At 52.5% G+C, this 13447-nt stretch overlaps 3 protein-coding genes across 3 annotated transcripts; 2 read left to right on the plus strand and 1 right to left on the minus strand.

Annotated features, from left to right (window-relative positions):
- Positions 1–95: 95 nt before the first annotated feature.
- Positions 96–3652, plus strand: CTRU02_201885 (garp complex component; the record flags this gene model as incomplete). The annotated part of the gene is made up of 4 exons (XM_036725239.1): positions 96–187; positions 239–369; positions 424–3319; positions 3373–3652. 4 exons carry the CDS (start codon positions 96–98, stop codon positions 3650–3652), a joined length of 3399 nt encoding a protein of 1132 aa, XP_036582917.1.
- A 1980-nt stretch (positions 3653–5632) lies between these two features.
- Positions 5633–6181, minus strand: CTRU02_201886 (DNase1 protein; the record flags this gene model as incomplete). The annotated part of the gene is made up of 1 exon (XM_036725240.1): positions 5633–6181. The coding sequence occupies one exon, from the start codon at positions 6179–6181 to the stop codon at positions 5633–5635; it is 549 nt and encodes a 182-aa protein (XP_036582918.1).
- A 6203-nt stretch (positions 6182–12384) lies between these two features.
- CTRU02_201887 (uncharacterized protein) lies at positions 12385–13111 on the plus strand (the record flags this gene model as incomplete). Its single annotated transcript, XM_036725241.1, has 3 exons — positions 12385–12507; positions 12562–12631; positions 12687–13111. 3 exons carry the CDS (start codon positions 12385–12387, stop codon positions 13109–13111), a joined length of 618 nt encoding a protein of 205 aa, XP_036582919.1.
- Positions 13112–13447: the final 336 nt, after the last annotated feature.

Below are 13447 nucleotides of genomic sequence, written 5' to 3' on the forward strand. Positions count from 1 at the left end.
CAACCTAGTTGTCGGCTTTCCTGCGACTCTCAGCAAACAATTGAGGTCCCAACACAGCTCCACGCAGTCCGCATCTGGAGCCATTGCTTTACATCATGTATTCTTCTTCGGGCGCCCGTAGATCGGTGGACACGATATCATCCCCGACGTCCCCATCAGGAACGCGCACCGAATTCCCATTCCATAGGTTAGCTGGCCTGCTTCACCCCTTTGCCTCTCTTGCGCTGACAGCAGATAGACAAGGACATGCCTATCCGCACCATACAGCCAGACGAGGCTCAACGGCGAGCTCGATACACTCGATAGGCGGATCCCTTGATACATCATCCAGCAGCTGGGCGAACGCGGTTTTAGAATCTGGACAAAACGGTACAGATCCATGCAAGTGAAGCTCACTAGTCCACATGCTGACAAGAATATCAGCAATCTCAACCTTGCTCCAGCCACCTATCGTTCGAACCGGCCTGCAACCTCATACCTCTGCTCCCGCCTTTAGTGCGCACAAACCACCTACGGCCCGCGATATCCCCCCTGTAACCCTTACGAACATTCCTCATGTCGACCCTTCCGAGTTCAAGCCATATCTGTCGCAGGTCGGCGCCTTGTATGAGCAGCTTCGCCGGGTAAAAGAGCAGGATGATGAACGGCCCGGCTCTTCTGGTCGACGGTCGAGTAAACATGACGATTATGCGGAGGTTGATGAAGGACATCTGAGACCCGCCGGTCGCCCGCCACCAAGACGGAAATCCTCCATCGCCTCCATCACATCGATTTCTTCCCTTGAGGGGCCAGGGCCTCTGCGACGCAATAGTTCCGGGCTTGGTCGAAAGGGCGGGCAGGGCCCACCGCCGCTATCGACAATCCCTGGCGTCTATTTTGACGAAGACTTTCATCTAGAAAACCCTAGAATTTTCGATGTCGTTAGTGAGCGCTCAGAAGTAGTCCCGCCAGCGCCAGGAAGCGCGGATGACAAGGCCGGGCTCAATGGCAGCGCTATAGCCCCGAGGAAGGCATTGGCAACCAACGCGATCCTACAAGAAAAGCTCTCCTGGTACATGGATACTATCGAGGTTCATCTAATTAACTCTATCTCAACCGCGTCAACTACTTTCTTCACTGCTCTTGGTTCATTGCGGGAACTCCACTCGGAGGCAGCAGAGTCTGTGGACAGGATTAAAACACTTCGAAAGGAACTGGAAGCTCTTGACGACGAAATCGCAGCCAAGGGTCTAACCATAGTACAGAAGCGCCGTCGGCGAGAGAACGTCCAGGCCCTGAATGATGCTGTCCTTCAACTGCGTTATATCGTTGAAGGGGTTGCAACGTGCGAGTCGCTTGTTGACGAAGGTGAAATTGACAAAGCCCTTAGTAAGATAGATGCGTTGGAGCTTCTCATCGCCGGCGAGCACGACGAATCTGCCGAGGCCGAACCACCTGTACTGCCTCTATCGCGGCTGAGGGATCTGAGAAATGCAACAGCTCTTCAAAGCGTAAATGAAGATCTGCACCAACTGCGATTCCGCATCGGCCGGGCTTATGAGACGAAGTTCCAGAGCTTGCTACTCGCTGATTTGCGCAGACATGTTGAAACCATCAACAACCGCGATGTGTTATTACGATGGAGTAGTTCTTCAGTGCGCGCAAGGGGCGGCACCACAAGAGAGTCGGCCGCATTCCCGGCATACCTGAGCCAGACGCAAGAGTTGCGTAAAGCAATTATGCCGAATATACTTGGTCTCCATCGGGCCCAACATATCGCTACTGCGATCGCAGCTTATCGAGAGGCTGTCCTGCGCGAGGTCCGGAACATCATACGAAGACCAATGCCAAGCTCTAACGACGACGATAACGAGTCCATGATGTCTGCATCCACAATGAGTGGGGGGAGACAGCGGTCGAACCAGGAGAAGTCGTCCATCTTGGCACGAAATCTTCGGGCACTGGATCCAAAAGACGCTGAGGATTTGCTCAAGACAATGTATATCGGCGTCACTGAAACTCTTCGTCGACTGACGACTCAAGTCAAGGTACTACTCGATATTGCAAGCTGTCTGACTGAGGAAGCCACCGCAGCTGGGCTCAAGTCTCCTCCTATTCGCTCTCCACTTGCTAGCCCAACGCCTTTTGACCGGGAATTTCCTCGCTTTGATGACTCTCCCAGTTTTGAAGTTCAAGAAGAGATTCACAAGGCCATGGATATGCCCAACCTGGTTGGCCAGGCAGTCGATATGGCGCAAGATAAAGTGTTAAAGGTTTTGAAGGTGCGATCGGAACAAAGTACACACTTGACTTTGGCCTGGTTCCTTCGCTACTTCACGCTGAATCTGTATTTCTCCAACGAATGTGAGGCGATTTCTGGGCGCAGTGGCACAGCGTTGAAGACCCTGGTCAACGGCCATATCAAGGAATTTGTACAGCAACACGGAGAGTCAGAAAAACAGAAGCTCGCGCAGGGCATGGAATCTGATCAATGGAGTGCGAAGGACTTCGATGAGAAGGCCAAGGCCCTACTTGATCAAGTCCTCGAGAGCAGTACTAAGGATGCTGCAGCATGGACAGAAGGCACCAAGATATGGGAAGAGCAACCCGATGAGGAAGCATCGAATGGAGTAGCAGAAAACACACCCGAGACAAACGGTACCGCCAAAGAGAAAGCTAGGACTGCGGAGATCGAGGGAGAGTCGTTCCTACTACCCAACTCCGCAATTCTTTGCCTCGAGGGCATTTCTCATTTCCTTCACCTAATTGGCAGTATCCCGTCTATGGCTACAGACGTTGCCACTTCACTCATCACCTATCTACAACTGTTCAACTCCCGTTGCACTCAACTTATTCTCGGTGCGGGTGCCACTCGTTCTGCTGGACTGAAGAACATCACAACGAGACACTTGGCTCTGGCGTCTCAAGCCTTGTCATTTATCGTCTCTCTGATCCCTCATATCCGAGAGTTCGTGCGTAGGCATGCAGGCTCCGGAGCTGGGGTGTCGAGCTTGATGGGCGAGTTCGACAAGGTTCGCCGCCTGTTCCAGGAACACCAGAACAGCATATATGACAAGCTGGTCGAGATCATGAGCGGGCGCGCAGCGCAGCACTCAAAGACTATGAAGGCCATCGATTGGGATGGGGACAAGAGCCAGTCGGCACACTCATACATGGAGACCTTGGCGAAAGAAACCACGACTTTACATAGAGTGTTGACGAAACATTTACCGGAGAACTCGGTGCAAATGATTATGGGGCCCGTCTTCGCCAGCTACAAGGACCAGCTCGGAAAAGTCTTCCAAGCTGCAGACCCCAAGACAGATACCGGTCGGGACAGGTGAGGTACTCCGCAGCCCAACAAATGTGAGATGGTTACTAACAGACTTACAGCATGCTGCGAGACGTGGATTTCTTCATCACGAAGCTTGGCAAGCTTGACGGATTTCGGGACGCTGGTGATTACTTGAAGAACATTATTAATTCCAAGGACATCAAGACTGTCGCGTCGCCGCCGGCCGAAAAGCAGCCAGACGGCGGGTCGGAAACGACGGCTTCCACTGGCGCATCGACGGCCGAACCAGGGAGCAGACAAAGTGCAGAGGAATCTGGAAAGACGGAATCGCCATCGGGGGTCGAGGATGAGCCGAAGAAGTCATCGTCGTCGACGTGATTGTAGTTAGGAAAGGCGAAAGGGGTTACCATGTGGAAGCGGACTAGCATGTATCCGGCACTAAATTCACATGAGAAATGTTGTTTCTTTTCAGACCTTTTCGCAGCACATCTCTGCTGGTGCTTTCAAATTGTTACACACGGCCCCGCCTCCGGTTGTCGGCACGCCTTTGTTGCCGCTGTTTCCGGCGTGATACAACTCTGCAGGACGGGAATTAACGGGTAGCTGCCGCGCCCGTTCGTTGAAGGCGTGATACCTGGATGCATGCATTTGCGAGTCAATCGTGGCCCAACGGGATTTGATCCAAACTCGAAAACAAGACCAGCTCGTACACTCGGATTAACCCAGGACACCTCGAGGACTAACACGCCGTTTCTTAGCCCTCGAGCTGCCTCCCCGCAGGCCGCATGATACGAACATGTAGATACCCATAGACGAAGGCAAAAAGATGACGATAGCAATCGTGGCTGTTGTTGCCTCCTTCTTTGATTACAGCTGACGTTTCCTCATAATCCTCAATTATAGCCTCCCGGACGAATCACAAGCTGACTTTTCCCTTTTTTTTCCCCTTATTTCTCCCGGGACCCCCCCTGGACGCGTGGACAGGTCCAACTCCCAGTTCCAGCTCCAATGCCCAGGGGGACGGGGGACCACGACGGAACCGCGTAAACCTAACCCCACCCTCACGAGAGGACGGGGTGGAGGTGGTGCGACGTTGTGGTTGCGAAACGTCTAGGCCGGCGCCCTGTTGAAACATGCGGGACCAGGTTTCTATGGTCCGTCCTTTTTTCTCTTTTAATCTTCTTTTTCTGTTTTATTTTTTATTTTTTCTTATGTTTTTAATGGTGCTAAATCTTCATCCTCATTGCACGGTCGTTAGTGTTCATCCCAAGAGACGGGATGAAGGGGGGCCGCGTGCTAGGGTACGATGGCCGGGGTTTCGCATGTTCCTTGGAAAAAGGGAAAAGAAATGGGGGTAAGGAAAACAACATAAAAAAGTAAAAAATAAAAATTAATGAAAGGGTGGTTTGTGCTCGTTCTACTTTTGGGTACGTTGTCATGAAGACGTTTGGGCCGTTTTTCCCGTGCACGTACATTATTTCTCGCTGCTGCGTTGGAAGTAATTCTAAGCCGTTGGATGGGCACAGACTATCGCCGGACATTGGAACGACCCTTCCCCCCCCCGTTTTAGCGAATTGGATCACCCCAGACCAGACGAGAGTTTGAGGGGATTTAACCCTCCCTTTCATTTTAAATTCATAATAAACATACACGAGATGAGACGAACCCGGGCAACGACTCGGGACAAACATGAGAGTTCCTTAATTATCTCAGACTGGATCAACAACACGGACGAGGCAACGGGACAGTGAGTTGACGTTTTGAACGTTTTTGTGTTTTTTCTATTCAGTGAAGGAACTTCTGAGCCTCTCTAGTAGGTACAACAAGTTGCTTCTGTATAAATATTTCCTGAAAAAGTTTCCCTAAGTGTTTGCGCAAGGAGCGACAAGAATGTGAGCTGTAAAAAGCTCGTAAAAGTGTAAAAGCAGAGAACCCCAGCCTTGGTAACTATCCAAAGATAATACCCCCTCGGCCTTCTCTTGATGTTTGGGTTCCCTCTTGGCGGGGGGAGGGGAAACGCCTAGATTACTCCAATTGCTCCTGACTCTTGAATGAAACGCCCCGTGGTTGAAAAAGTGTGTAAAAGACGAAAAAGATCTATATCCCAAAGCCTATAGCCTCCTTTCCCCGCCGGCGAAATCCTCGCTGTGTGGTTTGATGGGGGGGTATCCTTTTGATTTGTGTTTGAAAAAGCAAAAAGATGATCGCTGAACTTTTTGAGGGTTCTTCTCTCATCGTGAAAGGGGTCATGAAGTCGTAGCGCTCAGCGCGGTGCGGATGTCGAGATCGTCGAGATACCGCAGTGGAACCTTTGTGTGAGTGTGGAAAAAAGGAACAACACGTGGGCTGAAGGACAGCCTAGTGCTTGCCGAGGACGAAGTCACGCTTGACGCTCTCGGTCTCCTCAATGTCACGCCCAACGATGGAGGTGACGCCGTTCTTGCCGAGGGTGCAGACGATGTCGGTCTCGTGGGTAACCTTGGTCTGGACGTCGTCGGGAAGGTAGTAGGCCTCGTTGCAGGGGAAGAAGTCACAGCCAGAAATGGGGGTCTTGGAGGAGGCCGGGTACATCTTCTTGACGCCGTCGTGGTCGTTGGGGTTGACAATGGCAGAGACGTCGAAGTAGGTCAGATCGTTCCAGCCGTTGAAGGCAACCTCGCCGAGCATGCCGGGGATGTTCTCCTGGCCCTTGGAGATGGAGTACCAGTTGCCGATCCAGGCCTGGGGAATGTCAACCGTGAGGTTTGCTTTGCCGGGGATCTCGACAGCCTCGAGCTTCTCAAGGCCGGCGTTGGCAACAAAGTAGATGGTACGGTCAACTTCGTCCAGGGACTGGAATGTAATGGTGTTGCCGGCAACGGCGAAGGCGGCGGAGCCGAGGAGAGCGAGGATGCTGGAGAACTGCATTTTGAACTTGTTGGTGTGTAAGTGCCGGAGGCGAGTCTTTTTGAAAAGTGGTTGGTTTGTGAAAAGGTTACTGTGAACGTTGTCTACAACAGTTGGACAGTTGATGGATAGTCAAAAGGTATAAGCCGCTGGCTGGACCTTAGAACGAAATGCCCGGGATGGGTGATGTGTGGTGTGGACTCGAGTTGTTTGGAACGGACCGTGGCCGTTAGGAAGGATTCTCTAGCTTTCAAAGGAGTGAAAAGCGTTGAGTGAAAAGGAATGAGGCTGTCTGGAAAAGACAAAAGTGTGTTGAGGCTCGGCCACTGAAAGGATGGTGATGGGAATAAAGATTCAAAACCGAAGAGGGTAAGAGGTTTCAAGGAAACGGGGCCATACTTATACATATGTTTAATGAAGGACAGGAAAAAGGTACGTTCGTTCATGACAAGATGGTGGTGTGGGGAGCTGGAGGCGTCAAGGAAACGTCGACTACCACCTCTGGTGGAGACATCAGCCCGAGGATGTTTCCCAGAGGTGCATGGAGCAATACCCCCATCGAAGAGTGGGCTTGGATATTGGTCACAATAGTGGTTTGTAACTTGTACATGGCCTCTGGAACTCATCAACCGTGATTGGACCTGTCTGTGGGATTAATGGCCTTATCAGGCTCAGAGTTTTTCTTTGGTCTGGACCTTCTGGGTTTGCCATCCTTCCGGGTTGATGCCACTGGGCATCGATCAAAGTTCATTTCAGCTTTGCTGTCCAGATGGCTGGCTCGCCTCCGTTGTTTGGAGTTGGAACAGGGACAACAGGGCGAACAACATCAGAGACAGATGTCATAGCCTTCATCTCGTCAGGTCTCTGGAGGTCTCTGGCGCCCACAACTATTCTTGGGAGGTTTCCAGGCTGTGTCTGAGGTTCACTCTCGTTCCTAGCGCCAAGGCCCGCCCCCTTCGGCCCCCTTGGGGGACTAGAGCACGGCCTCGTGGGTGAAAATAGGAAGGGACGCGGCAAGGAGGACGGGTACCTGGCGTCAAGAGACAAGCTACTAGGCGGTGCGGATAGAAGTACTTCGGTACATCTGTGAAGTACCATGTATTCGTAGGAGCGCCAGGTAAACCCATGGCGGCGGCGTCTGTCTCTGGGTACGTATCCAGGTACCAGAAAAATCCCTTCTGCAGGTGCGTGTTGGCAATAGGATCGTGGACGTCAGCCTTTGGGGCGGTTTTGGTTTTTTTCTAGCTGCAGGATGCATCTGCGTTCTGAACATCCTTTTGCGGCGTCATTGGCCAACCACTAACTAGTTGTACCTGGTTCCTGACGCTAAGGACCAACTCCGCGTGGCGTGCCCTGACAGGTTGGGGAGAAGCAGACAGAGTCTTTTGGTGTGAAAAACAGCTGCGATTCGAGGCAGCCCAGGAAACAAATTAGCGCCGCGGCTCATGATTCAGAGCCGGACAGGGCCCATCAAGACCCACGACGGGGAAGTTCCTTGGATTTCGTGGACTCCCTGACCCCCCGTGGCAACTAAGCCCTCGAGGGCTGGGCCCCTGGCCGAGGCTCGGCCTGGCTTGACGAGATAGGAAAGATGTGCCGGCCACTACCGAGAAGCGCCCCTAGACGAGGTTGCCGGACAGCGCAGCCGGTACGGAAGCTGGGAAGGGAGCGCACGGGAGTGCCGTGCTGGCTATGCCCCTTGGGTAATGGCCAAGGCAGAAAAAACAGGGCCCAAGTTACCGCCGTCCTGGTTCATTTGGACTGCGCCGCAGCAACAGTTGGCCGATCAATGTGACGAAATGCAGGCCATGGGCCAAAAAAAAAAACAAAAAAAACAACAGACGACAGCAGTCAGCAGTCAACGGTAGCCGGGGCTGATCAACATTGGACGATGGCCTCTGATCTGTTTGTCGCCCACTTGGGAAAAGAAAAAAGATGCAGTGCCGAAAACTGCTCACTAGAGCAGAGACCTATTTCTCCGGCCACCAAGAAAGAAGAAAGAAAACCACACACGTAATATGGCCATCAACATGACCCGGCCTGACAGCAATAGGACGCCCGTGTCGGGCTTCAGGGTCCTCCTACGACACAGGCGACGACGCAACTACGAGAAAATGCCTCTCTTTCCCTGGCAGAGGCTCCGTCTCAACGAATGGGCACCGAGTTGAATAGACTTGGCAGAGGTACTTCCGGAGGGGAAAGAGGGGAACGAAACTTCAATGAAAGATAGCAAAAGAACTGGGTCTTGGCCTTTGGTAGGCGAATCAGGGAAGAAAAATTCGACTTACGGTGTTTGGGCCGCGGTACTTCCATGACACCCAAAACCTTTGAACAGCAGTTGAGGTTGTATTCCTGGGGGGTTTGTAGCCATACCTGAGAACAAGACACGAGAGCAGAAATGGTGTAAAGGGGGGGAAGTGGGTTCGTGCCTGTCGATCACATCCCGAGTGCGCGGTGCCCTAAACACTGTAGGGAAAGTGTACAGGACCAAAGTGGAACTGGGTGCTACGGTAGGCTATTCAGCGGCAAACAGGAGTCATTGCTAACATTCTCCCAGACTAAGTACATACACAAAGTACTGAGAGAGCCTTTTGGACACTGGCCAGACCATTTGGTCACACCTTGCCGGAAGGAACACACATGTGCCTGCGGACCCAATTTGTTAGTGTCGGCCATTCAAGCTGTCTGTGCCTGCATATTTGTGGCTGCCTTAGGCTTTAGGTATCAACGCCTCATTGAATTTTCGCGGGATTTAATTTTGGTTTTTCAGCAGATTTTTTTCCCATTGTGTTGCCTATTGGCCTGAGTCATCTGAGCCATTTATCCAGAGTGCTGCAAGGCCCGCCAACCAGCGGCCGAGCCCATTGTCAGCCCGTCTTTTTGTGTAGCCGCATCTGAGTTTCGCCGAGTCGGCCAGCGAACTACGCAAATGTCCTGTGAAAACTACGAAATGCCGACGGCGATAAAAGACCTCTTTGGAAAAAAGAAGAAAAGCAAAACAATTTTTTTATAGTGCGCCTCACTGGAGCAACAGGGCTTCGCAAGGCTGCAAGGTTAGTGAATCGGCCTTCAAGCTCGTATCTAAAGTAATTTTTAAGGTGATGGGTTCTGTCAATCACTATTCCGGCCGGCGCCGTGGGTGACCTGTTCATCAAAATCACCCAGGCCAAGTTGTGTATTACTGCTTACCCACTGAATATGATTTCCTTGTCTCACGCACACGTGCTTGATCCTAGAGGTTCGAACATTCATCCAGCAGACTTTTCTGCCCGTTGTCAGGTACGTCAGGAACAGTGCAGCTGGCAGAGGTTGCATGTGCATGTCCTTGGCGGCCCGTGGATGATCATTGGGACGGGGCCGTTCGAGACCACAGCCGGGTCCACTGATCATCGCTCACTTTCCGGTCCGACCAAGGCCGTTGCATGACCTACGCAGGTCTGGCAGGCCCAGTGCACCGTAATCCCAGGGAATTATGACGGCGACGGCAGGTACGTATGCTTTTTACCTTGAGGCGAAGCCTGCTCCAAACGGAAAGAGCATCCGTTCGAGAACGGGGCCTAATATGCGGGCCCTCTGCTCCGTCAACGAAACTCATGGACTATGTAACCCGTACCTGCCTAAGCATCCGTAAGCTATGCCAAGCCGCGGAGTGCTTCCACTCGTCCCAGTTTTCATTCTCCTCATACTACTTTGTTCCTTCCTTCCGCTTGCGGATGCGAACTGCTCGCTTGTAATCGATTCATCAGCAGTTCTGTTAGTGGTCGCTGTCTGCGGAATTCCCTCACACCATCAACTTAACCTGTTTCTCCACCGAACTGCTGCAGCCTTTTGCCGGTGGAACACCGCAACACGGCCTGGCCAAACTGGCTTTTTGAGTTGCCCCATACATCGTCACCGTCCAGGGCTAATTGTCAGTCTGCTGGAAAAACTGGTATCTTGAGAGGGAGGGGAAGACGACTGGTGACAGGCTCTGACCTCATCATGCCCATTATCTCCCCGCCATTCACCGGCACCTCTGGCATGTGCCTCCCCTCTTGCCCACAGATTGTGCCCGCAGCGGATATCGAACCGGAGTCGAGACTTTAACAAGACAAGCTACGACGTGAAAAGTCTTCCCTCTGAAGGTCTTGGTTTTTGACGGCTTGCCTTTCTTCCACCATACGGACCGCTGTCTATTGCTATCGCAAAGAGCATTGGCCGAAGTCAGTCCGGAAGTGTCCCGTTGCTTCCGTGGCTTTGGACAATTTGGGAGTGGCATCGCTCACGATGACGACCTGTTGGTCGACTCCTGAACCTTGAAGCATGAATTGCGAGGCCGAGGACATGAATGTCCCCGCATATCCATCTTTGTGTCCTGGCGGGGAGTTTCCTGGTCTCTGATGGCCGATCGATCGAACTGACAGATTTGGGGCTGATATACATGCTGGTGGGCACCAACAAGGTAAGGCAGAGGGCATGTTGGTCAAATTGAACTGTCCATCCCGGACTTGTTTTTTTTTTTTTTTTGGTGCATTCCCTTCACTTCCCTGCCAGACATACCATGAACTATCCATATGGTCATCCGGCCGTCGGGCTCAGATCATACCAAGCAGGCTGCTCGGGGTACATACTCTGGCAATGGTTCTCTCACCGACCTCGACAAACCGTCCTAACTGACCAGTGGCCGCCAGTCAATTGTGCCTGTTAATATCACGCAAAACATCGAGCGATGGTGGAGTCTATGTTTATCGACAAGTCGCATGCCAAGCGGCATTCTGATTGTTTTATTACGAGGAAACGGTTCTCAAAGCACGTCTCTATGCGTTTTACAATGTCACAACAATGTGGTTGAACATCTGCTGAGAGACAGTGCACTCACTTTCGCCGTCAACTTGATTGGGAACTGGACTGGATGCTTGTAGTTGCCTCGCTTTCTATATGTGTCGGGCGAGGTCCAGCGTCCTGATTATGGAGAGCTATGCAGTTTTCGCGCCAGCATTAGGCTATTCAATAATTACGAAGCCGAGCTGTCTTACCCAGGCTAACGAGGGCAGGAAAGGTTCAATTCAAGTCAAGTGTCTTGGACATGTACTCACTTCGACAGTACTGAGTCTCATTAATGGCAGCCCTTGCAGTGCTACGGCTTAATACATGCCGGGCTGCTGACAGGTAGGCTGTGCCGCCTATTTTTCCATATCCATAAGCAGTGGCGCGACATCTTAGTCACCCCGCACCGCCCGGAATTCGCGAACAGTCAAGAAGCGCCGAACACGAGGCCGACCTACTGTTCCTCTTCTTTACTACTTCTGGCGATGTTCCCTGGATTGAAGGTGCCCTCTCAAGCGAGCGAGCCTCATTCTCATCGCGAATTTGCGGTCAAGTGACTCGCTTTCTCGGAGACTCATAGCGCAGCCGACACGAGGTGTTGTCTGGTTAATAGTAACAATTAAAAATGTCCCACATACGGAGTACCGTGATTGATATTTCTATTTTTCGCCATTTCCTATAGGAAAGAAAGATCCCGTGGGTTTTGACGAAATGCTCCCCCCAGGCATAGCAACGTTGTGGCGGGCAACACGAAGGACTACCGGTTAACCCCTGCTGGTCTATTTTGTCACTTGCCCAAAACGAAATCAATAAAGTGGCCGGTCCAATGGAAAAAAGAGCTCGCAATGGCGACAAGTCAGAAACGGTCGCCCGCTATCACGCAAAATCAGTGGCAGCATGCGGTTGGCACCTGGCACGGCGAGGGCCGCCTCGTATCGTAGCCGTAAAACCCCGTTGGCACAGAGTCACACTCCCGCCTCTTGACTCTATCTGGGCACGGCGTTACAGGGCAGCTGCAAGGTGCGTACAGTCATCACCACGCTCTTTCGGCTCGTCATTGAGGCCATTTGGAAGAATGGAATTCTGTGTGGAGGGGCAAGCGGCACGCCCGACAGTCCAACCTCCCACCTCCCCCAGCCCAAGCAACCGGGGCGAGGCAAACAACCGGGGGATGTGTAAGCCATCAGTTCCCAAGGCACGCACACGTTCGCGATGATTCTCTCCGGCCGGCGTCCCCGCCTTCGTGATACATAAGGCGAGCGAGTTCCCCGGCTTGGCTGGATCCTGTCCCTTTCACTCACACACGCATCGAATAACCTCACCAAGCAACAGCTTCCACCGCATCTTACAGTCGCTTAATAGCTTGCCTCCGGCAGACCACTTTCGTTCAAACCAGCAACACTCGCTCCCACTCCAGTATGAAGTTCCTGGAGTTGCTTGCGCCCGCCGCTGGGCTTGTATCCCTCGCCTACGCTGGGGAGACTGATGTCAACACCATCTACACCACGGTTGTGACCACGGCGTACGAGACGTACTGCCCTGTAAGTCTTTTCTTAAACCATCACCAAGTGAATAATGATGCTAACCAGCAACAGTCGCCCACAACCTTTGTCCACCACAACGTCACTTACACCGCAACCTCAGCCACCACTCTTACCATCACCAGTATGTTCTCTCCCCCTCTTATCCCCGTCAAGAACTCACAACTAACGCGCACAAGACTGCCCCTGCACAATCACCACTCACCGCCCGCCCCCGTACACAACCACTAAGACCATTCACCCTCCTCCTCACCCGTCGGTCAACTCCACCTTCGTGACCACCGTCACAAGAACCCCCAAGCCACCCAAGCCGACGTACCACAACACCACCTCTATCGAGCACACCCCCCAGCCCCCGAAGCCATCCAAGCCTCCTCACCACAACGGCACCACTACCACCGTCATCGTCGTCACCCCGCCCGCGGAGACGACGATCGCTCACACCTCGCCCGTCACACTCACCTCGCCGCACAACCCGCCCACCAAGACGCCCGTGAGCCCCTCGACCACTCGCCCCGTCACCGTCGACGGCAGCGGCGCCGAAAAGCTAGGCGCGGGCATCGCGGCCGTCATGGTCGCGGGCTTCGTTGCTCTGCTTGTTTAATGTCCAATATCTAATTTATTACTTGACTATCATCTTGGTATAACTTCCGGGGAAAAAAGAAGGTCCTGAAATAAAGGACATAATGCGAGGATTTACGCCAGGAATTCACGTTCCATTCTACACATTCCTTTAACGGCCGGGTAAAAAAGGGTTTGAGCGATGAACCGGGATTTTTTTATTACAACTACATGATACCATATGGCATTTGTTTTAGGGCATATTTTTGTCTATTTTTTTCGGCCGTTCATCTACGGAGGCGTGCTGTGTTTACGGGAAGGAGACGGAGTCGGAGTTTCTGCCATATCGGATACGAACGGTCCTTACTTACATGAATAC

This window comes from Colletotrichum truncatum, assembly GCF_014235925.2.
Source record: "Colletotrichum truncatum strain CMES1059 chromosome Unknown Contig_0001, whole genome shotgun sequence".
Lineage (NCBI taxonomy): Eukaryota > Fungi > Ascomycota > Sordariomycetes > Glomerellales > Glomerellaceae > Colletotrichum > Colletotrichum truncatum.